General features: G+C 49.1%; 1 protein-coding gene across 2 annotated transcripts; it reads right to left on the reverse strand.

Moving 5' to 3' along the window:
* Positions 1 to 867: 867 nt before the first annotated feature.
* Positions 868 to 24,871, reverse strand: LOC309571744 (casein kinase I). Of its 2 annotated transcripts, XR_014226319.1 has the most exons (12): positions 24,691 to 24,871; positions 20,498 to 20,585; positions 14,089 to 14,199; positions 13,779 to 13,927; positions 12,859 to 13,087; positions 6,361 to 6,531; positions 4,697 to 4,845; positions 4,010 to 4,202; positions 3,766 to 3,905; positions 3,312 to 3,377; positions 1,731 to 2,771; positions 868 to 1,115 (listed from the first exon to the last, which is right to left on the reverse strand). XR_014226319.1 is itself a non-coding variant. In XM_082279524.1 (11 exons), exons 2-10 carry the CDS (start codon positions 20,571 to 20,573, stop codon positions 3,345 to 3,347), a joined length of 1,251 nt encoding a protein of 416 aa, XP_082135650.1. In that variant the 5' UTR covers positions 20,574 to 20,585; positions 24,691 to 24,871; the 3' UTR covers positions 1,274 to 2,771; positions 3,312 to 3,344. The 2 variants fall into 2 exon arrangements, 1 of the variants encoding a protein (XP_082135650.1); XM_082279524.1 differs by lacking the exon at positions 868 to 1,115 and having other exon boundaries at positions 1,274 to 2,771.
* Between the last annotated feature and the right edge of the window lie 508 nt (positions 24,872 to 25,379).

The raw sequence follows: 25,379 nt of genomic DNA on the forward strand, positions 1-25,379 counted from the left end.
GGTTGACGATTTTCTCCTTTTCTCCTTCTGCTTTAGAAGTCCGCTTGCCCTCTTGAAACACAGATGCACCCCTGGAGCTGCTACCCCCACATGTCCCAAAATGGCAGTGCATTCCCCCTCTGTCCCAAGCCAGAACTCCTACCCCGAAGGCACTCACTGCTCCTGGACCCTGCCAGATGACGGCTCTGCTGCCTCCACCTCGCTGCAGGGATGGCAGTGCTGTCTTACACACAGGAAACGTCCCCTTTTCTCGCAGAAAACAGGATTTACGATGGAAGAAGTCCAGTTTCATTCTGATCCAGCAAAATCACACTCAAAATCGAGGCAGGGCCAATGCGGGATAGAGGCAACCATAGAATACCCCATAGCCCTGGAACCACCTTCCTCTTCCCTTTCCTTCTACTCTCTCATCCCTGGAGCTGGAAGACCCACGCGGCAGGGAAACAAAGGAACAGCTCTTCCGGCTCGGTTGGCAGAGAACAGGCTTGGAAAGAATTTGCAAAGTCACCAAGATTCATCATTTATTCCCAGCAGGTGTTTCTGAAAATAAGTTTCAAGGGTTTTACAGAACCTGGAAGAAACAGGCCTCATATCAGGATAATGCAGGGATGCGTAACTATAGGAGCAGCAATTTAGAAATAAATCAGTATTAAAATGAAGTATTTTACTGCCAGACAGGTCAGACAACCAAAGGACGAGAAACCCAAACAAACCACACCACCGCAGACACCAAAGCAGCAGGTGCCACTTCAGAGGGAGTTGAGCCTGTTTGCATCAGGCACTGACTGTGCTGTTATCAGGTGCTCCGCGCCCCTCTCCTTCAGGACTTAGGTTTGAAGATAGAAGAAAACAAGAAAACACAAAATCCAGGGTCCAGCTCTGTTGAAGTCAGCGCGCACCCAAAACCAACGGTGTGGAAAGGCCCATCCCTCTCCTCCTCAAAGCCAGACACACGGGATGCCAGAGGCTCAGATCCAGGAACCAAGAGATCCTGAATCAGATTTCACATAACTCTTGCCTGTTCCAAGGCTGCAGCTGCAGAGATCAGCTCAGGTTTATTTTTAGGTGCTTCAGTCCTGTGCCTTTTTTTCCAGTAATTCTGATCAAACTTGTTCCTGGAATTCAGAAACAGGTTCAGCTGCAAGACTGTAGTTCCTGTGTGTAAGATGTGATCCCCAGCAAAGATGCCAGGGCCATTAAAGGAAGAAATGACAGATGCTGGCATCACTTTATCATTTTCTACTTTATTACTTCAAATTAACAACCACGATAAAGCTCAAAAAAGTCCAATATTTACACAGGAAAAAAGTACAAAATCCCCCCCAAAGTTCTTCAGGTTTTTTTTTGTTTTTTTAAATTACAAAGTAATAAAAAGTTTTGCTCTTTAATTAAAAAAAAGAGAGAGACAGTAAGAGGGGTAAATAAATTAGGAAAAAAATAGGGAGGAAAAATAAAGTGTTAAATAGAAAGGGTAAAAACAAACAAAACAAAGACTAACCCCACCCTCCCCGCCCTGCCAACAACCCATCGGCTCCACACTACAGTGACAGTGTGTCTGCTACAGGCCATAGGTCGCAGTGGTGATCATTGTGTTTCAAAGCCCCAAGTGCCACAAAGCAGCTTGAGTATTCCTAAATTATATTTAAAAACAACTAAAGTGGGGGGGGAAGGGGGGGGGAGACGGGTGGGAGAGGGCAGGAAGGGATTGTGCATGTATTGGTGGATCTTACTTGGGGTTGCATGAGGAAAGGAGAGAGCAAGAGACATCGCTCTGAAAGAACTCCAAACTCCAGCTTCTGTGCGCCCCTCTCTTCTCCTCAAGTCCCACACTCTCTCCGCAGGAATTAAAACAAGTTTTAATTAAAAAATAAAAATAGAAAAACACGCACAGCCAGACGAAAAAAAGACCCCGCTGCAGGGATGAGAAGTATATTTGTCCCTGTATGTCAGCTCCAAAAATCCCATCCTCCATGGGACCAGGTGCCTCTCCAAAGAGATCCCTCGGCGTGTGAGGACCGCTTGGATCAGGGAAGGCTGGTACTTCTCCCAACAGCCAAAAAAGAAACGGCAGAGAAGCCACCCAAGGAAAGGAAGCCCGAGTCCATGATTAGGCTGTTGCCACAATTCCCCTCACAGCTTAAAATTTGTTTAATGCTTGAGAAAATAAATTCTGTTATAATAATAAAAATCAGACTTCTACCATCAAGTGTGGCTGGAATCTGATTCCCTCCCGACCCACAAGGCTCCTGAAAAGAACAAAACAAAAAAAAAGACCAAACAAAAACCTCACTCACCCACCACCAACCCCTGCCCTCAGAAAAAAAGGAGAGCAAAGTTTAAACTTATATGGCTAGAAACCATATGATTTGAAAATAATATTAAAAAAAAAAAAAACATCATGCAGGAGAAGATATCCAAGAAGAAGAAAAAAAAAAAAAGAGAGAGAGAGAAATGAAAACCAGGAGCAGAGAGCCAGGAGAGGGAACTGAGGGTAGCCAGTGGGGGCAGCGGTAGGGGCTGGGGGGCAGCGAGGTGTTCCCGCACGGCTCCCGCGTCGACAGCTCCTCGGAGGCGCTCACGCCGGGGACAGGTGGCCCTCTGGAAATGGCTCACACCAGCGCGGGGGCACAGCTCGACTCCTCATCGTTGGCAAAAAGAAATTCTGTTGGGTTTTTTTTGTTTGGTTTTTTTTTTTGTCTTTTATTTTTTTTTTAGGTTTTTGTTTGTTTTTTGGGTTTTTTGTTTTTTAAAAGAAAAATACAGTGAAGACACTAGAAAGAGAATTCAAAAGAAAGAAAAAGGCAAGAGATGTTAGGAGTAAAGGCTCTTCCCAGCACTTCCAATGCCAGCTGGAGTGTAACAAATCAAATCAGCCCTTTCTTCTACACTCCTGCCTCCCCTCAGAGTTACCTTGCCCAGCTACTGTAGTTTTCTCTACAAGAGGCACTCAGTAGCTGTACAAAGTCTTGCACACTTGATTACCTGCTCAGCACCCTCCTCCCCAACACTGTCACGCTGCCAGAAATGCATTCATGAGGAACTAATGAAACGGCTCCCCAGTCCAGCACCTTCTCCACCCTTCCTATCCTCCCAGAGAAATGGAAGCTACCTTTACACCTAAGACAATCTGTCCCCTCAAGGTTTTGGCAGCCAACCTTACTCTTCCCTCTGAAGCCAAAAAAACATCTCAAAGTAAGGTGAAAGGAAAGGAAATATACCAATCCCCCACAACAACATAAAGTCTTAACCTAAGGCTTTTTTTCCCCAGCAATTCCCTCCTCAGGGGTTCCCAGGCATGAGTACAGGCTCACCTAAGCAAACACTGGTCCAGTGGCAATTGCTCCTCACTTCCCAAGGTGATCAAATGGCACACTTGTCTACAAAAGAAAAGGAAGAGTTGCTGAAGACTGGAGAGGAAGAAAAAAGCAAAAAATACACCAGAACAGAGAGGCTGCATGTTTCTCTCAGGACACCCTCCCTCTCAAGAGTCTACTGCTTCACTTCTCCAACCCTCTGTGGTCTGGAAGACAGCCAGATGAAGGCTTACTCCAAGCAAGCAGAGAGCTAAAATGGCAGTACTGAGCATGGCCTCCAGAAAATACACAACTGAAGAGCACAGGTGTAACGTGGTACCTCTGCCCTCACCACACCAGAAGCTTCCAGCTCATGTCAGATGATCAGCAGATCAGGCAAAAACCCCTCTGGGGCCTGCAGACCTTCTGGGACACCCAGGCCAAGGCCAGGAGCATCGCAGCAGGAGCTCACCTGTGATGCTGAAATCCGTGACACTTCTTGCCGCCCTGTGAGGTCAGATGAGGAGACGTTGGCAGGAGCTCCTCGGTGTAACCTCATGCTGACCTTCCGCTCCCTGTCCACTCTTGAGATTGCTCTGGGGGACGTGTTGCCTATTGGGGCAGAGAAGTGTTGAGACAAGAGTATCAGTCAATAGTGTTGGTTCCCAGCCAACAACAGGGGTGGCACCCTGCCCCAGCTCTCCCACCCCCCTCACCGGACTGCTGGATTCGGGAGGTGGGGGTGGAGGCCATGGGCTCGGTGACATTACGAAGACGGTTGGCAGTGGCTCCAGCAGGCGGGCCAGGGGGCAGCGCTCGCGTGGCCGACCCTCGGAGTTGCCCCATCCTCTCCTCTCGCTCGTGCTCTCGCCGCTCCCGATCCATATCCTCAGGGTTCCGGGCTGCTCCCTGAGGAGAGAAACCCCCACGCCACACACGGCTGTCAGGCAGGAGAGGCAGCAGCAGCCCCGGACAGAAAACACACAGTGTATCATGCCAAACAAGTGGAGCTCCATCCCCAAAACTCCCCCCACCAGCTTCCACTGCACCAAGAAAGGACCTCATTCTATTCCATAAAGAAACAAATGGAACTACAGCTGTTATTGCAATCCATGTCTGTGTCCCAGATCCAAATACAGTCCTCTCCTGAAAAATTATCTCTACCTACCTCTAGCTATAGATCTACTGACACATGTGCTCCATCACACTCACTAATACAACAGTAGCTATACCCCCGGTTAGATAAACACCAAGCAGCTCTGCCTCTTTCTCACTCTACCTAGTCCCTTTGCTCAAGGTGTTCACCAGAACTAAGCACAAAAAGCAGGCAGTTTCCGACTTTCCTCCCCCATCTCCATGATACAAACCAACCCTGGTCCAGCCCTTTTGCCAAACACACTCACAAATTTAAGCATGTTCCAGTCAAAGACGTAGTCGTAGGAGAAGCCTTGGCGGTGGAAGAGGTTGCGGAAGAGTTGCCGCAGGTACGAGTAGTCAGGTTTATCATCAAACCTCAGTGAACGGCAGAAGTTGAGGTATGTCGAGAACTCAGCTGGAGAGAGCAGAGAACAGCTGATGGCTGTTGTTGGCCCTCTAACCTCCCTGGTCCCACCATGGAGCCGCTGCAGCCTTTCAACAGTGGCTTGCTGGACCAGGACAGCACAAACACAGAGCTACGTAACACAAACTGAGCCTGCTGGTTGCAGCGCTTTGGCCACCAAAAGGACCCCATCTCTCTTTTTACCAGAGGAAATGTTATGCATCTCTTTCTGTTGGCTTCTCCAAGAACAACCTAGCAAGTCACAGTGCCTGCTGAAGGACAGTAGGAATGCAGGCCTAAAGAGGAGCTGGAGATGAGCTTTGAGAAGCTCAACTCCAAACAGAAGTCCTCCTAGCTCAGTAGGCTGCTGTAAGCAGTGGCCAGAAGTAGACAAGAGGAGAAAGAGTGGGGCAGGCACACCTGACGTTTCCACCAACAGTAGCCTAGCACCTAATTTCAGCTCAAGGAACTTCCTGATCTGGATGCAGTTTCTAACTATTCAGTAATCCTCACAGGATCTCTCTTCCATGTCCCTGTCCCATCTCCTTGAACTCCTGTAAGCTTTAAGTATCCACAACATCTTTTGGGAAGGAGTTCCACAAGTCTACTACTGGCTGTGTGAAGAACCACATCCTTTTGTTTTGAAGCTGGCAAAAACCAGCTTTGTTTCTCTTCCAATACAAGAACTGGGGCCACCAAATAATCAGCTCCCATCCAAACTTCTGTAGGCATAGCCAGAGCGGAGACTTCTATCATCTCTCTGCCCACCTCTTCTTCATGTTCCAGCAAACTCGTTACTTGTGCAGAAATCAACTCACCTCTGGTCACCCTTTCAGCCCTTTCCTGAGCCTTTTCTCAGTTATACCATGTCCTTTGTGAAACAGTGGGATGGACCAGAGCTACACAGTCCATGCAAGGTGCAAGTGGGCCATGGGTTTATGCACACTGGGCTGCTTTCCTAGTAATTCCTAATGTTCCCTTTCCTCAGCAGCCACCAAGCACAAAGTTGATGTTTTCACAGAACCACCTATTGCAATTGCAACAGCTCATTGGTGAGTGGCACTGGTAAGCCAGAGCCTACTATTGTGCATATGACACAGGGACCAAAGACTTCTCTCCGTTCTCACATACATACTCCATGTTTACCTACAAAGAACTGCATCTGCCACTTTATTGCCTGGTTATTTCTGGGACTCCTCATTAACCAGTAAAAATTCAGCATCATCAGCATCCCTTCTCAGCTCAGTGCCCACTCCCTTTCCAAACTGCTCACAAGGTCCTAAAGATCCCCCCTCTGAGCACTCTCACGCCCTTACTAACATAAATTTTGACTGTCCACAAAAACACATTTCCCACTTCTGAACCCAAACTGTACCATGACCACTCTGTTATCCTTCTCCGGTGTCAGCAGCACATCCTGGTCTGTGGTACTGCACACTGCCCTTTAGGATTCAAGATTCCAGGGGGTTTCAGCAGGTGTACAAGCCCAGCAGCAGACAAGACAGCCATCAAGATGAGAGCACTTACAAGGGTACCCTTTGCAGAGCACCTCGATGGGCGTTGACATCTTTTTCTCGCTGATCCTCTCGTACTTTTGGCGCTTGGTGGCAGCCTTGAGGCCCTGCCAGGGCAGCGAGCCCAGGTTGAAATACATGAGCACATAACCCAGGCTCTCCAGGTCATCACGGCGACTTTGCTCTGTGAAAAGTTACAAAGGGGCAAGGAGTGAGCAGCAACCAAAACTGCTTTGGCAATCCCAGAGCTTTGGAGGTGAACACAGAACCTAACAACTACCCCTCTCTCTTCTCTGGTAGACTTCTATAGATAGACAAACTTGTAGAAGACATTCCAGAGCAAATTCCTGTGATGATGGTCATACTACAAGAGTTAAGGTGCTCCTCTCCCCATACAGCCCAACCCACTTCATAACTAATGACGATGACTACCTCCTACTTGGACAAGCCTTAATTCACACAAGAATTTCACATCTCAAGAACTGCTGCAGCAACCCTGCCTACTTTGCTCTTCCCAGTCCCAGAGGAAGGGCACCTACACTTCTCCACCCAGAATGATTCTTCAACCCAGGCATTAGTCATGACAGAGGTAGTCACAGAGAGACAAAGCTAACAGAGGTAAGTCCAACACAGCCCTTCCAAACACATCTTCTAATTAAACTGCTGATAGTCTTTAAGCAGGGCAGAAACAAGGAACTAGGGACCCCTTCTTGTAGTAAACAACTTTGTTGATAGTTTAGAGAAGCCTTACACGTAACGTGTAAAGACGTCTTTCCAGCTTGGTGACATTTTTCAAGCTGTGGAGGAAAGGGGCATACTTTGAAGAAAAAATTCCCCTCCAAATGGGGAATGACTGTGTAATTGGCATCACTACAACTCTACTCAGAGCAAGGGTTGCCCTTAAGATGCCATTGCTAGGACCCATCTTTAGATGCTTACTTATGAAACAAAAGAAATTAGCTCACAAAAAAAACCCCAACATTTCACACTGACCTTGTTCTCTGGAATAGCCATGCCATTTTAAGTTTCAAGACAGCTCAAGAAGGATTTGATGCAGAATCTCAACAACTGCAAATGTTGCCTGGTTAACTCCTCCCAACTCCTCCAACATGCTTGCACATTCATCTATGAATCTTGCCAAGATTTTCTTGTTCTTGTTTCCCTCCCAAATAAAATAAACACTTCGGAGAAAGTACTTTACATCTCGAGAAGAACAACAACTGACATAGCTAACAGGCAGGCAAAATATGGCTAAAGGGAGAGCACAATGATAGAGGAAAGACTAAAGAGCTTCATCTATTAGATTAATTTACTGCAGCACATTTTGCTGGATCCAGCGCCACATCCTGGAAGATGCTGCAGATTATGTACTAGTCTGTGGGCTGTCAGAACCAGATACATGCTACCACCTGCCGCATTCAAAGGCCAGTAGATCACTACAGCTCTCCCTTTTTCTGTTAGCTGAGCTGAATCATGACAAAAGAGTAGCTGTAGCAGGTCACAGATACACAAGCCCACATGTAACAACACAAGCTGTGGGTCACAAGGCTGTTCCTTCCCCGTGCCTCTCTCTCATAACCACCTAGTTGTTTTGAGAACTGAGGGCTTGGCAAGTTAAAACTGTTGACGGGGAAAAAAAAAGTACTGTGGTTGCAGAAGAAAAGGAGGGTCTCATCACTCCATAACTGATAGGAGGGATCATTTGGGTCAAAGCATATGAAACACCATAAAAATGCCACGTTCCAAGATGGTAGAGGAGAAAGGAGCCCTGCAGATTCCCAGTGTCTTACTTTGGGCATACAGAAATAACAGCATTTTTTGACCTCACTAACTTACTGTCTCAGGTTGCCCACTTTAAAGGGGCTAATACTTCCTAATCTTATCAGGCTGCTGCCAAAGATAATTACATGGCTGTCTGGAAGATACTTAGATGCTGTGACGGGAGCAGAGAAAAGAAACCCAGTTTTGCATTTGGCCTAAGGTTGGGATACGTGTACTCTCAGAAGGCTGCGATTACTCACCATGCATATCAAATAAACAAAACTAAACAATATTGGTTAATGACCTACATCCTACAGACAGGAGGGATGTGGAAATGGAGTCAGAACACACACCCAGGGCTTGAAAGCACACGAGACAAGGATAACCTCAGTCCTGCAGTCTTGCCAGCCCTTAACTTATCCATGCTATAGCTTTAACACCTCTAACTGTGGCTTCTTGTCTAGAGCGTGGTGGTTCTCCTCGGAGGAGTAGGGAAAGGCAGGGCAGGAACCAGAGAAACCTACTGAACAAGCAAATCAGCCTTTCGGGAATAAATCAGGATCTCACCTCCAAAATCCTGCTTGAACTCCAGACCTGCTTAGGGCAGGCTGAACAACACACCTCTACTTGTGTGAAGCACAGCACTTTTGAGCACAGCCACCAATCCCACCCAGAATGAGATACATTCTGTGAACATATGCCTGGGCACAGCCCTAGCACTTCAAGGAAGGCCAGAATTAGAGATTAGGGAGCCTGAAGTCAGTAGGGGATGCTACGAGCCCTTATTGAAGGCAATGAGAAGGGTTAAAAACCGAACTGGGAAGCTAACTAGTACCCATTACGTGCATGCAAACACACCTTAACTGTGTCTTAGCACAGCAATATGATCAAGGAAAAACAACTGGAAGCACAACACCTAATTATTAAAATGCCAAATGGTGAATGTTTGCGCTGCATTCCCGATGTTCAGCACCTCACGTACGTACGTGTGGTCATCGTAGCCCACTTAAACAGCTTCAGTGAGATTCAAACCCATGATGAGCCTGAAGTACCAACATGATGGACCACAGTTGTGCAGCTACCTCAAAACATTGTAGCAGTCTGTCATCTGTAACCCTACCTACAAAATTCTGAATTAAACCTTGGAGGAGGATAAAGGACAACAGTTCCTACATCCCGTTTCTTTGTTTCATCTTCAGTTACTATTACACATCTCCCAATACTTAATTACTTTTTTGCACGGCCTCATATACCAACATCCTCAGGATACTAGATAACATTAAATGGCGAAGAGTTAGAAATAAAAGTTTACCTCTACACACCGAGGAAACATTATTTAATGTTACTGCTTTCCACTTTTAGACACCTTACTATCAATGACTAACTCCCACAGCATCCCCGGGCTGCAGGGAAAAAAAAAAAAATCTCAGCTTGGAGTTTGAAAAGAGGAAGAGAAATACAAGTGATGTGAATGCATGCACTGAGCAAGTCAGTCCAGAAGCACAGTTATAGTCGTGACCTGTGATGCCACACCACACTTCCTCTCTCCATTTTGTCTCAGCTCTCCTACAATGGGGGGTTTTTTGAAAGCCAATTTTATGAAAACTCTCTTCTTCATAAGACACTCATCCTTTCCTCCCTTCTTCCCAAAACCCCTTCCAACAGAAAACATAAGGTTGCCTTCCCACACAACCCAGCCTGACCTCTCAAACCCAACCCATTCCGCAAGCAATCTCCTGCCAGTTCCCTCCCACCCCCAGCAAGGTTCCCAGTCAGCCCACACCTTCACTCCCTGCCCAAAGCAGGGTCCTCAGAAGCCAAGTCAGGGGTGAGTGGCAGGCAGGAAAAGACATGTTTGGGCAAAGACTGAAGACTGAGGACTGGTTGCCTTGGACACAAAGTTCATGACAAAACGTGTGTCTTTGCAGCCTAAACTGTCTCCTGGTCCCCCTGTCCCAAGAGTGTTTTCCTCCACTCTGATCCTACCCAAGTGATGCTGCTCCCATGCAGAACTCCCTAGAAATCAGCTGTCTTCCCTGGAGCCAGCCCAGCCGCAAGCAGGCTTAACCGAGCAACGTTTTCCTGATTACATACTCAGATCTGATCTTGCACGTGCTGGACTAGAGTTCCCCTTTCTCTCCCCACTGCTTGGCAACAGCCTTTTAAAAACACACAAGAATCTGGAATGGGTGACAGAGGGCAGGATGAGCAGGAGGACTTATGATCTGCACAGCCTACACCAATGCCATCTAGGACATTCATTTGGGAAGGCATTGCCCTCCCACCCCCAGCCTCCTGTTACCCAGACAGACCCCATCAGGCTTCTTTTCTTCCAAGACTGTCTCCTGGGCACCCCGGGCATCTATTTCAGACATTACAGGCTACAGTGGGTGCAGGGGACTCTCATCCCTAGAGCATGTGAAAATTGACTGGAATGCGTGAACCAAAGCCTGCACAGTCCAATGACTCCCCCAACAGCAAGTCTCCAGCTGTGGAAACCCTCCCCAATCTCGCCTCCTACTTTTTTCCCCAGTCACTGGGAAAAGAATGTGTTTCCTCCAGACATCGGAATGCCCAACCCTTAGCTTGCAAATTCAAATAAAGGCATTTATTCATTTGCTATTCCTGTCACACAAATACGCCAGCACCTGGTTCCTTCCCTCTCCCTAGACCACTTCAATGTAACATTAAGACAGAGAATTTCGTCTCTGAAAAGTCAAAAAAATCAGAGTGATGGTTCCCATGGCAATGCTGCTAACTCACAAATATCTCTGTCATATACCCTGTGGCAAGGTCTTGAAAAACAGGAACTCCAGCTGAAACCCAAACAGCCCCACCCCCTTTCCTCCAGGCAAGCCATGTAACCTTTACGCCGTTCAGGGCAACTATCTGCAACGTGGAGATAATACACCCGAGACCTGTTGCACAGAGTAACTCACACCCAGACTTTCCCAAAGCAAAGGGCATGGAGAGAGCGGCGGCTGCACTCAGACTGATGGCATATGCAATTTGCCCTTGGATTACTGTTTAGACATTGTTTGTTCATCCTGACACACAAGCCAAGCACCAGTAGTAAAGGGCTAAGTTGGGGTGGAATGAATAATGAAGTCGTTCAAAAGCCACAACCAGACGTTTAGCCTCTCGTGATCAGTTCAGGCAGAGCAGGCACACACAAAAGAATCGACAGACATAGCAGTGAGAATTATTTTGTGCATGTCTCCTTGTGGCAGTTACCATGGCTGTGGAAATCTTGACTGAGAATTCAATGGAGAGTCAGTTATATATATGCAGGTCAAGCCAAAATACAGAGGGCCAACTCGGAAAGCTCTACCAGAACTATTTTTATAACATAGAAGAGGTCAGGAGATTACAGCCCACTCTCAACACACAACACTCCCCATTTTGATATAAATAAAGCATTCTCCATCTAAAGTTATATAGTATTAATCAAGGAAGACAGTGGGAAACTGCTTTATTTTCTGCAGGCCAAGTATTGACTTCAGATATCTGAGAAATATCTGCAAGAGGGGAGAATGCAGGAAGAGTGAGGATGTGAAATCCTGTGAAAGCTGTTAGTTTAAAAGGTTTGAGTGCCTTGCTCTGATTTTCAAATTCCCAAGTTACCCACTTCAGAAGAAGGGCCTCCCAGAGATATAAACAATCTACAAGCACAGCAGATACTTCCCTGGCTCCAACAGGCAAGACAGCTCCAGTGTTTCTGCTTTTTAGAGTTGCCAGTCAATAGCAGCACCAAGTTAGCCTGCTCAGAATGGACCCTACAGTAACTAAGGAACCCTCACACTGTGAACAAAGTTTAGCTACAATTTATCAGAGAAAGGAGGTCAAATGCTGGAAAGAAGTTTTCAGGCAGAGAAGAGAAGAGAAAACTGGAAGAGGTTTTCAACTATGTTCCTCACAGGCACCAGGGGCTGACTCCCAGGACAAGAATTTGGGTGACTTCAGGAGGTTTAAGCGCAGTGGGTACTAACCCACACAAGGTTTTTACCGAACCTGGGATGATGGTCATCACCAGCGTAAGACCTGGCTGGACACTCAGCACTCTTTTCCAGCCTACTTTCATCCCTTCAGTACTAACCACACACATTAAGGGCAGAGCCCTATCTCCCTGAAGCTGCCTCAGTGGGTTGTGCAGTTCACAGGCACATATGTATTTTGAAGGCCTGCGACAGCCAATCCTCAATCACAAAACAAGGGTGTCCAGGCAGCTGGAAGCCTCCCCTCATTCCAGCTTCTTGTACATTTCCAGCACATCCCCATCCTCAGTGGTGGGTAACACCATATTGCAGGGGGCCTCTATCTTCCAGCTCTGACAGCTACAGAACAATCACTAATGACAGCACTCAGGAGTCAGAAAGGCAGGTTTCAACCACACATACTTCTAAAGGTTCAGTGTCTGTCAATGTCTCCTTTACACACCTAATCAGCCTGCAAAAATTGTGCAAAGGCAGATTTAGTAGGAGCAGAGTCAGGGAGGTCACAGCCTTGACGCTCAACAAGGCCCCCTGCACTAAGCAGTGCACAAATACAGAGCAGGAGACGATTTCTGTCTTCAGGAGCTCAGAGTGCCACCACAGCAGCAGAAGTAACACAGGCGTAACATCTGAGTTATTTGCCCACCATCTCAAGGCAGGTCAGCAGCAGAGTCAGGCAGAAAACCCAAACCCCTCCTCCTGGGGCCATACAACCTCCCCTGGAAAGCCCCCCAAGGGGCACCAGCAAGCAGGCTCACCAATTCCCAGGTGGGTGTTGATAGAGGCGTAACGGGCTGTGCCAGTCAGATTCTTGTTTTCCCGGTAAGGGATGTGCTGGTGGGTCCGGGCGTCTCGGTACTTCTTGGCCAAACCAAAATCAATGATGTATACTAGGTTGCCCTTTTTGCCAAGGCCCATAAGGAAGTTGTCTGGCTTTACATCCCGATGGATGAAGTTCTTGGAATGAATGTACTCGATACGGCTGATCTGGAGGAGGGATAGATAAATAAATACATAAGTAGTGAGCCAAGCAAGAAACGAACTTATTTTAACTGCATCTGTTAAAAATAGTACCCTGTCCAAGACACTGACCTGTCAGAGCAAGAAAAGGACACTTTGCAGAGAATATCAGGGATGACAGACAAGGAAAAGACACTCTCTGGACGCTGCAGGATCTGGAGATGGAATTTAACCCTGCACACCAGCCCAGTCCTCACTCTGGGAAGTCCACCATTAACATCACAAGGAAGGATGGGAAGTTAGTCTATATGGACTAAAACTTTGAGCTTCAGCATTGACAGCTGTCAGCTTTTGAACTTAGCCAGACCAGGAAAGGACCAGGTCTGGGCCAAAGAGCTAGGGGTCTTAAAACCAGGGCATGAGCAGTGGAATTAAGACTGGTGCCAGTTAATTCATCATGCAGGCAAAAGTATCTATGTGTGCAACACTAACGCAAGGCGAGCAGCAGGCAAAGGAAGGAGGGATGGAAAAGCCGCTCAGTGTCTAGGCTCCAGGCCCCCAACTTCATCAAGAAATAGAAAGCTGGCAGCCACTTGTGCTAAAAGAAGGCGGCCTGGGATACAGCAGTTCTCAAGCAGAGGGGATGGGAGGGGAGCGTATGGGTGGGGAAAAGGCATGGAAAAGGAGAGTAGGCACAAATGCTTCAGAGGAAATTTACCATCTGGTCTGCCAGGAGCAGAACTGTCTTGAGACTAAATTTGCGGGAACAGAAGTTGAAGAGATCTTCCAGGCTGGGCCCCAAGAGCTCCATCACCATCACATTGTAGTCCCCCTCTGCTCCACACCACTTAATGGAGGGGATACCCACTGGGGAAAGAAAAAGATTAAGCCGGAACAAAGAGAATAGATGTTGTATCCCCCGCTGAGAAGATCATGTGTAACACCAAATAATTTCTTTTCTAAAGCCCTCCAGAATAATTTTCTTTTCCAACCACTCCCCCGGCCCCATCCTTTCCTCCCCATCTCACCTCCTCCCTGCATCATCTTGTAGAACTTGCTTTCAATGTGGAGCTGGGGATGCTTGGTTTTGACACATTCCAGTTTGATGGCCACCTCTTCACCAGTTGCAATATTGGCTCCTGCATAGGAATGAGAGTGAAATGAAGATTGCACAAGCTTCCACTGAAGTTGAATACTTTTAACAAGGCCTGTAAAGATGCCAAAACCTTAAGATTTGCCCTGAAATTTATTCTGTATGACAGAAATGAGATTCAGCCACTTCACTTTCGTAAGGAGTTCCCAGCACTGCCATTTGCAAACGCAAGCCCAGAGAAAGGCACGTGAATAGGAAACCAGGTCTGACCCTGAGGTCAGGCTGGAACAACAATCCTACACGTGAACAGCCTTGTTATCTCAAAAAGTGCCAGACTTTGGAAGGTCAATCCGTACGTATCAACAGCACCTAAACCGAGTGGAAGTTTTAGCTTCCTCTGATCATAAACCTTGCCCCTGAACCCAAGCAGCTCCTCAGGCAGTGATACAGAGTATCTCTTCCCCAGCAAAATTATGGTTACTTCAGTTACATCATTTCGAAAAAGACAATTAGTTCAGGAGGAGACATTACTAACATCTCCGCTCTCTCTGTTTTCTCCACTGTGCGGACCTGCTCAATACAGACAATTTCTAAATCCCCAGCTTCTCCCTCTCCTGAGGGTTTTAATAATACCTTTATCTTTTGCCAACACAGAAACATTTGCTATATCCCAAATTAGAAGCATGAAGAAATAAGCAGAATCCGGTCCAGAATTAAGCTGCTCGGACACCTTTGTTGAAGGTATTGCCAGATACTTTGCAATGACACTAAACCACCACCGCACACACTTCTCTCTGAAAACAACTGAGCTGCCAGCTGCAAAAGCCAGCACTCTGGTCCCAAAGTGCACTGTCAAAGAAGGAACAGGCTGCTCTTTTTCTTGTACTAGCTGAAAGGATTCCAGATGTTTCACATCATCCTAAAATGGAAAGAAGGAGTATCTGTACACGGGTCACAGGAATGACACTCAAGACTTGCTTCTCTCCTCCCCCGCCATGCCTGCTTCACACACACTGACAAGCCCTCCCTCGTATCTGGAACTATTAGAAATTGCACTTAAACACAAATCAGAGAGCAGCTGATCACGAGCAGCTTATGAACACTGTCATAAAATAAACTGCTCCAGAACCTGCATGCCAAACATGAGCTGGAGTCAAAGGTGATGTTTTGCAGATATCCCATAGCTCGTTTTGGTAGGTCTGGCTAATTTGTGCCTCCTGAATTCTGTGATAAGACTTTAAGAGTCCTCAAGGACAAGCTGCAGATAAATCTCTTCATTTATCCTCTTTTCACACACCGCCTCCAGAGCCAGGGACCAAAGAGAAGAAGGAAACGCTCACACAACTGGATTGCTTTCTCCCCATGGATCCTAAAGAGATCCATCTCCAGCTGAAGAGTTCTGACTTGTACACAAAGTTAGCCAAGAGCTGCCTGCTAGCAAAAACACATCATCTAGATGCTGCAGTGCCGGGTTGAGACAGACAAGCTGCTAGGAATTTCTAAGAGAGCAACAAAAACGATCGGGGCCTAGAGGGATTGATTTACTAAGAAAGATTAAAAGAGCTAAATATGTAACATAGACAAGAGATACAACTAAGAAGGGTGGGGAGGAAGAATGGGACATGACAACAGTCTGCAAATATTTGAAGGCTGTAAACACTAAGGAGGGAGAGGAATTATTTAGGGTGCTCTGAGGGAGGGGGAGGAGAAGCAATGGGACTAATTTAATACAGATTTTAACGCAGGATCCAGGAGAAGGGAAAGGGATAAAGCCATCCTGAGAGGTGGAGACATTTGTCCAATGCTTACTTTTGAAAAGATGCTGGCATTTTCCACTTAAAAACTGGTGGCCAGAAAAACAAGTCTGTACCTTCCCTTCGCTCCACCACAGGACCCTTCTTAAAAGCATCAGGAGTCAAGGAAGAAAAGAACAAGAAAAGGGACGACTAGTATCCATGCTAGTATTCAACCACTGGCCCTCATTCAGCATGGAAACACCCAGGACATCCAAAAAAGATGAGAGCACTTCCTTCCCTTGTCTCTTTCCCCTGCCTTTGTGAAGACTTTCCTCCAAATCCTCTGAAGCAGCCCCCTTGTCTGTTCCCCAGGGAGAATTTTTCCCTCTCCTAATACATTTTCTGACACACGAGCAATGATGAGTCTCTCTGACTTTTTGCAGCATTAGCATTTCGAATGAACCCTATTCCCAGAACATGAACAGTGGAAACATGAATGAGTTCTCATCTCCACACTCCCCTGGCTGTTTAGAAACATGAAGATGCATCCATCTACTAGGCTGTCTGCAGGTAGGGAGTGCTATCTGTGGGCACATAAAGCTGGAAAAGGGAAAGCAGGGGTAGGCATCAAGAAGACTCAGATTCTGCAAAATGTGAATGTGCAACCCAGATGCTCACATGACCTTCAGCCCCACACTCTCCGTAGCCCAAATGCAGGTGTTAGTTAGAGAAAGAAGAAACAACCCCGTGGCCTAGAAGAGCACAAGTAGACTCAGAGGATGGTTTGGGTTGGAAAGGACCTTAAAGATCACCGAGTTCCAACACCCCTGCCATGAGGACACCTTTCACCAGACCAGGTTGCTCAGAGCCCCATCCAACCTGGCCTTGAACACTTCCAGGGATGGGGCATCCACTGCCACTCTGGGGCACCTGTTCCAGTGTCTCACCACCCTCACAGTAAAGAATTTCTTCTTAATATCTAATCTAAACCTTTTTCAGTCTAAATCCATTCCCCTTGTCCTGTCACTACGTGCCCTTGCAAAAAGTCTCTCCCAGTCTTTCTTGTAGGCTCCCTTCAGGGAGGGAAGGCTGTAACTAGGTCACCCCAAAGCCTTCTCTTCTCCAAGGCTGAACAATCTCAATTCTCTCAGCCCTTCCTCATAAGAGAGGTGCTCCATCCCTCTAACCACTTTTGTGGTCCTTCTCTGGACCAATCTGACCATCCTTTGCTGAGGGGGTCACTGGCTGAACACCTTGGGCTTGCTACCTCTCCAAACCTCACCATGTCCACAAGTTGCTCCCTGTACCATTTCCCGGCTAGAGATCCACCCAGATCGAGCCCACCACTAGTGAGGAGGGAATTTATGGGCAGGAGTCTTTCTGATCCTTTGTTCCGTGCTTCAACCACCATCTTTTTTAAAGCTACAAGTACAAAAGCAACAGTTCCGTGCTCTCTTTACAGACTGGAAAGCACCGTGTTTCAGACAAATACAGCAGAGTCTGCTAGCTTCAGCCACTTGAGAGACTGAATGTAGGATCGGGGGAAATTCCTAACATCCTCCCCCAGTCTCGCTCCGCTGTGGGGGCTGCACAAATTCAACTCATTCATCACAAGCTCTTTGAAACGGGGCCCCGGGGACAGAGGATGTCACCGGCTGAACAGGATCTTTTCAGAGTGGAATCCTGACTGCATGTCTGATACAATAAACACCACCCTCCCTGAGCATCGGGGGCAACAGGCAGAGGCCCCGCACTCCCCACCGCCTGCACCCCTCTCCACAGCCTGCCGAGGGAAGAATGGAGGGCTGGGAACAGACGGATGAAGGCAGATAGGGCGAGAGAGAGTTAACAAGCCAGGAAACAAAGGGAAGGCACTCCCCTCCCAGCAAGGGAGGAGCCTGCCACCAGGAACTGTCCCCAGCCAGCTCAGGTCCCAGCATGCTTTGTCTGCCCAGCTCCTCTCCACCACCAGCGTGCATCCCGGCCAAACGATTCCTACACGTCCAGCAACCCTGCCCTGCCTCTTGGCCAGCACTTCTGACAAAGCGCCTCCCCCTCCAGCAGCCCAAAGGTCTCCGCAATTCCTCTGTAAACTGGGTTTTGCTCTTCTGAATGAGCATTTTTAGAGGTAAATGGGCTAGCCAAGGCCCACGGGCAGCCTGATCTCATTTCCTATCCTCTCAAACCAATGGGGGGAGAATATTCCACTTAGCACATCTATCCCTCAAAGTAGGGCATGGAAGGAAGGCATTGTACTTCAAGCCCCAGCAAAGGATTAACACAGTCCATCCTTTGTGTCTGCCCATGTAGAAACCCAAGTTTCCTTCTGACAGACAAAAAACCTAAAACAAATCCCAAAGAGGACAGCACACAGCTGGTTACAGAGCAGGTGAAGGTAGTAACATCCTGAGAGAGAGATGAGGATAAACCATACAGCCCCTGCTAAGCCTCAGAGACAGACAAGTCCTGCTCTGTGTCCACACCATTATCAAAGGAGAGAACTGTGAGGTAAACCTGGTGCAGGAGAGAAGTCCTCGTGAGTGAGTCCTTCTGTCTGCAGAGCAGGCCGTGAGAGTACAGCATGAGCACAAGCGTCCTCCAGACGCACCACCACAGACTACATGCCCAATCCCTCCAGGCTGGGGAGTCACCCAGGCTCCAAGAAGTCTCGCTATCACTGCTTCAAAACATGCTGGCTCGCACCTCAGTGAACACCACAAGGGCTTTGATACTGCATTCAAGTAACTTGGTTGAATCCCACTCTGCTCACCACACCGGGGTACTGAGCTTCCTCTGCTTGGTGACAGGCAAGGCAGGCATGACCCCTCACCAGAAGCTATTTTCCATACCTGCTTTGCACAGGTGGATGACCTGTTACGTGGTACAGAGGAATACAGGATCAGGCCTTTCTGTTCAGCACCTCCTTTCTCTCCCCACATGTATCCCAGATGTTTTGCAAGATCCTGACAGTTTTTACTGTCCTAGAGAGGGTCTGGAAGGCTTCAAGCCCTAGCATAGGTGGAAAATGCTGTGTCCGAGCTACCACCCCTCAATCCCTAGCACCTGGGAATTAAAAGCACTGTCACCCAAGACACTAACTGGTTAGAGGGTCACAGAGGAGCGGCATACAGGAACAGGTTGTAGTAAAGGGAGCACACGGTGGAACTGGGATCCCAGATCCGTTATTTATCATCTTTGTTCATGTTCTGGATAAAGGTGGCAACAAAGTCTGTTACTGATGGTTCCCACAGGACACTTAATCAAGAGAGGCTGCCAGCACCAATCAAGAGAGGAAAATAAAGCAAGAGGGAACTGGAGATAAAAACCAGAGGTTGAAAACAGATGGTGATTTACAATCACAGGAGAAAGTAATCTGAACTAGAGGTATTCAACAAAAAGGATTTAGGGAGGGATGGGAAGATGTTGGAGATCCTAGAAGAGCTCTCCTACAATACAGCTGACAGTGCGCTAAGGCCAATTCTGCAACCTGATAGTGTTGGTGATGGGGGAAGCCAAGGAGACCCAAAGCAGCCTATGCAGACACAGCACATTACAGATCACTCGAGGGTAGCCCTCCACTGCCAGGCACTGGAAATGCCACACCTCAAATGCAGTGTTGGCTCCAAGCTGCTCAGCAGATGAACAAACGAGGCAAAATTGAAGGACCAGCAAAAGCGAGGAGTGGTGGATGTACTGGGAAGCAAAATACAACTCAATTGAACAAATTAACAGTCAAGCAGCATGTGACAACCATCTGCAAGTACCCAAAGGGTGCAGACACCAAAGCAGAGGGCAGCCCTCCTGCCGGCCTGCAGAACCACAGCTGAACAGCGAGTGGTGAGAACCAGAGACAGGTAACACCAGCCCTCGTGGAGGGATCGAGCAGGCTGCTGGGTAGTCTCGCCACTCTGGCCCCACATGGTTTGAGCCAATAAAAACATGAGCAGGCAAAGCATCAGGGAACATATCTACACATCAGCACGCTGGCTTGGAAGAACTACCCAGGTGACCTGCTGTGGTAACAGGAAACCCAGCACCCCATGGGCTTTGTCCACTGAGCTTCCAGCTCAGGTCATTCCAGACATTAAGTCTAAATCCCATTACAGATCTAACAGATCTGAGTTCCAGGACTTCAATCAGGCCAGGTTCTCTGACCTGTTTTACACCTCCTAGTCTCTTACAGGTCCTGGACTACCTCTTCCAGTCTTCCCAAAATTGTATTCCTTCTATCCTCGGAGGAATAGCTATGTCCTCCCTTTCCACCACCCATTCTGTGAACAGAGTTTATACCCACACACACCCAAGCTCAAGAAAAGGAAGTGAGAATGCTGGATTAGGGCGTATGACAAATATGCCCCAAACAGTCCAAATCTAAATCGGTCTGATCAACCATCACTGTGTCTCCAATATGTGGTAAGGCAAAGCTGAGCTAATCCCACTTTCTTTGCCATAAGGCCAGCAGCAACTAGCAGTATTCCTTAAGTTTTTTCTCTTCTCCACCCCTTCCAACCTTACATGGTGCCCACAAATACCAACAGGCAAGAAAAACAACCCCAAAACAATGATGCAATTGAGAAACCCAACCTTGAGACAGACTCTCACACTCACCTAGGTAAATGTCTCCAAACGAACCACTGCCAATCTTTCTGCCCAGCCGGTATTTGTTTCCCACTCGAAGCTCCATGGTTCAGTCGTGCTGAGAAAAGAAGCACAGAAAGAGCAGCGTCAGAGCAGAAACAGGAAGTGAATCATGTAAGACAACAGAAGAGTCCTCCCCACTTCACCCAGAGGCTGAGTAGTTTTAAATCTTGAAATACTTCACTTTCTACATGGCTTCTATCACCTCTCCTTATCTCCTGAACTTCCAGGGACAGCATGAGCAAGAAACACTGCAGGAAGAGAACACTCTCAAGCATGTTTTTTCCATGTTCCCATTATTAGAAGGAAGCATGATTGGACCTCTTCTCCATCATTTTGCTCAGAGACTGGGGAGAGGTTCAGGAATCCCCTCCTAAGGTTTCAGGGCATGATCACGCCACACTACTGTAAAGAGGTACTGCTCCTTGTACCCTAGTACCTGGCACCAGGACAGAAGCTGCCACGTGAGACACCAGAAGGGTCAGGCATAATAAACCCTGTCAGGAGTTTCTCTCTGGCCCAGCCCTACTGCAACACCTCGGTGGTGGTGAAGCACAGCACCCAAGGGCTGCGAGAGACAGACAGACTGCCAGGAGCAAGAGGCTCCATCACTCCGAGGCAGGGGCCAGCACAGGGGACAGGCAGGAGACATCTCGCTGAACTGAACCCTACGAGGCACACACTGACTAGGAACACCACTTGCTGATCTCCACATGCTTCTGCTGATGGGATCTCCACCTCCTTTGGTCTACCTGAGCCTCTCCATCTCTCTTGCCTACCTAGGTGTGCCAGCTGTTTGTTTTTAGCAGCTCAGGCCTTTCCTCATCCCTTCACTTGAAATGATTAGCTAACCCTTTGACCTGATACACCCCACCAACATGCCCAGGCTCAGCTTACTCACCTTCCACAGAAAACCAACTAGGTAGAAGGACCACGGCCACAGAGTTTGTTCTCTCTGCCCACCTCAACTTCTGCTGCAAACACAGCTCCAGCAGTTCCCCTCTTAACAGTCTCCTTTTTCCCTAGCCTCTTCTACGGCCACCAACTTATTCTAGGAACCACATCTCTTCCTGAGAGAGTCAATGTGTCTCCTTTTAGAAGGATTTGCCACAGTCCTAATTTATGCAATGCCACATTATTAGCGTACAAAATGCAGACACAGAGCCTGTTGGGGACAGGAAAGGTGAGGAATGATTCATGTTTTCACAAGTGGGTGCGAGGAACTTTCCCTCGCTGGAGCTTGGTGGGAAGGAAGCATCACTGAAGGAAAGAAGGGAGGAACGGCCTTGTGAGACAGAAGTACAAAAAAATAATCCCAGCTACAGGATTCTGGGCATACTATAAACCCAGAGCTGCTTCTCCTGCCCCAGGAGATGGGATTACAGAAAGAAGAAAGGACGGGCTGCAGAGATGTACAGGGAAATAATCCTATCAAGGCATTCAGGGGACATTGTGAACCCTGAAAGCAGAGCTCCAGTTACCAGAAACCACACACAAAACACTCAGAGGTGGAGTCCCCTCACCTAGTATTTGCTTATGCATGTGGGTTTCTGTGCATCTAAAGCCTACAAAACCCTGTGGCTATTTCTGACTTTCTTACTACAAGGAATGTAGGCAGAGCCTTGGGAACTGCACCAGGAGGCAGGCCTACCTGGGTGAGGGCGCACCAAACAGACGTGATTTTTATCCGCTGCCTGCTGTTCTATATAACCACATTAACATACATCTGACTTGCTTACACTCCTACTCCAATAAATGATCAAAGGTCTGTGTCCCCGGGAACCCGTCACACAGCTGTCAAGAAGACAGCTCTCGATCATCCTTCCTTCATGGAGTGTTTACCCAGGCCTGTGAAGCCCAAACACTTCCACTTGAGTCCAACTCCCAGCTGGGGCAAGCACAGCCCAGCACATGGCAGAGACCGGGCAAGAGGTCCTGACAGGGTCTCCTCTGCACAGGGACACAGCAGGTACTGCTCTGCAACACCACAGTCCCAAACCTAAATTTGGTCCCACCCTTCTGGGACAGGCAGGAGCCAGGTTAAGAAGGGTTTCTCACACAACAAGGCAGCAGCCCTTGTAGCTGATTAAGCAACAGGCTCCAAAGGGGAATCTAAAAAATGCTCCGGGGCGCGGGGGTGGAAGCAGGATAATGGAGTAAAAAAAAATCATGGTCTCGCACAGCTGTCATTTTGCCTTATCTCCCCCCCAACACACACACACACACACAAGTGTGCATAGAAAACCTGGGCAGAGGACAGCCAGAGAGCAACAGCCTGGATTCCTGGTAAGAGGGCAGGACACACACATCTCACCCCCTCAACAACTGCTCCATGAGTTCAAACACCTATCCCATTTGCTTCTACTTCACACACGTACCCCCACCACCATCTATAGCTTCCGCCCTTATCATCTGATCTTCAGGTCTACTGTTACAAGAAGAAAGAAAATTATACACATAAAATATATATTCTTATATGTGAAATTTTTATCGTCCCTCTATGTATTATTTATACATGTAAAATTTAAAAAGCCATCCCTCCTTCCCACCCCGCCCCCCCACCACAGGCTTAACCCCCCCCAGCCCTGCCACCCTTCCTGCACTCTACAGCCAAGGCAGCATTCCCAGGGGCTGCAGGGCAATCATTTAGTTAAACCATTTAGTTTTCCATAAGGGATTAACACACATACAACCTCAGAGTGAGAGGGTGCTCTGCATGAGCGTTTGCGTACGTGAATATCCAATACTACACAGCCTCAAAAAAAATAATAATACTATCCAGCCGCCAGCTCTGCTTCCCCACACACACCATTTTGCATCAGCCCCTTTTATATAATATAAAATTCTCACGTAAAGGCACAAAGGCCATTATATAAACACACGATAAGAGTTGGTATCACACTGCTGTGCCAGCAACGATGGCGACCAAAGATGTGGGGACCATCCGGGGGGGGGGGGGGGGGGGGAACGACGACGACGAGGAGGGGGCTGGGGGAAAGGAGGGCCACCTCTGTCCCACCCGAGGGGGTCGGGAATAGGAAGATGCCCTGTCTAGCAAAAGCCATACAAAACCAAACCCACGGCTCCATAATGGAGGCTGCCGATCCCAGCACCGCTCCGGCTTTCAGTGGAAGTGTGGGGAGTGGGGGCTGCCTTACCCATAGACCATTAAGGCTTTACACAGCTTGCTTTCTTTTTTTGTTGGTGGTTTTTTTTTTTTTTTTGCGGGGGGGGGGGGACGTTTGAAGGGAAAAAAGGAAGAGGCTGGGAAAACAGTAATTTGAACTGGCTTAAAAATGTGAAGAAAAAAAAAAATCCATTTTGATTGAAATGCAAAACACCAAACCCCTCCAGACCCTTAGACACTTACAGAAAGGAGACCAGCAAATAAGATGGGGGTAGAAAAGAAACCCCAAGCAGAGAGTATTTGAACTGCATTTGAGAAAGAAATAGCCGCAACAGGAAAACAGGGAAGGGGGGGACACAAAAAAATGTAATAATAAATATGTCCCTTACACCCCCACCCCCTACAGGCAAACACTACACGAAGACAGCCGTACCCGGGCTGTTATTTTTCCGGGTAGGTAACAAAAAGCTGCCACCCCCGGGAACGGCGCTGAACTTCTCGTCCCCCCACTCGCTGCCGGCCGCGGCCATCGACCCCCGCCCCTACCGCCCCCCACAACAGGAAACACCGACCCCCACAGCCCCCCCCAAACGCAGACACCCCTTCTCCCCCGAAACAGGCGATAAGGGGGGCCGGGGAGGGAGACCAAGAGCATCAGTGAACGGAAGGGGTGGGGGGGCCAAATCCTCCGGGGGGCGGCCCCCCGCCGGGACCCCCGCAGAGAGCACACGGCACCCCCCTTCCCGCTCGGCCCCGCCGGCAGCCAGGCAAGGCCCAGGCAGGCGGAGAAAGGGGAGAAGGGGGAGCCGCCCGCCCTCCCCCCCCCCAAATCTGCCGGTGGCGGAGGGGGCGACCCCCTCCCCGCGCCCCCACAAAGGGGCTTTTGTCCCCCGCGCCCCCCCGGCCCGGCGCATCGCGCCCTGCCCTCCCCTCCCCCGCCCCCTCCCCCTCCCTCCGCGCACACAAAGAGCCGGAGGGGCCGCCTTTCCCCCGGGGTTTGCGCCCCAAGATGCGGGCGGGCGCCCCCCATACCCACCCTGACGGGAAGGGGACCGTGTGGGGATGCTGCTCCGCCGGCTGTCAGGGGGCCAGGCGGCCGCGGCGGAGAGGATGACGGAGGATTGGGGAGGGCTGGTGGCGGCCGTGCCCGGCGCGTCCCTCCTTCGCTCGGCTCGGCGCGGCGCGGCGCTGCCTGCCGCCTCCCGCCCGCTCGCCGTCCCCTCCAGCCGGCGTGTGCTCGGCACAGCCCGGCGCTCACCCAGTTTCCATTGAGCCCCGGAGCCAAACCCACTGATGTCACCCAGCGCAGCCCCGGCCCTCCTCCTCCTCCGCCTCCTCCTCCGCCCGCCGTTAAAGGCGCAACCGCCGCCGCTCCCGACGCCTTCCCAGCCGCTGTCGTTCAACTCCGGCGAGCGGGGCACGCACACACGGGCTCGGTTTGGGGGGCCGCGACCCCGCTGAAGGCTTCCCCTCAGAGTGGGGCAACAGCCCACCCATGGCAGTCCACAGCCCCACAGCAGGGTGGCCCCGCATGGGGATGATCGAACGAGGGTGCTGGGTCCCATCGCGTTGGCGGCGGATGTCAAGCGGGAACCCATCAGGAAGGCCCACGAGGCATCAGAGCTGCCCTAACCCCACAGTGTCACGGCTCCTCCTCAGCCCACGCCCCTCAGGAGTGGGGAGGCCCCTTGGGTGAAGCCCCTGCAAATCCACACGAATAACGAA

Source organism: Coloeus monedula (assembly GCF_965178545.1).
Source record: "Coloeus monedula genome assembly, chromosome: 4".
In the NCBI taxonomy this organism is placed as follows: Eukaryota; Metazoa; Chordata; class Aves; order Passeriformes; family Corvidae; genus Coloeus; species Coloeus monedula.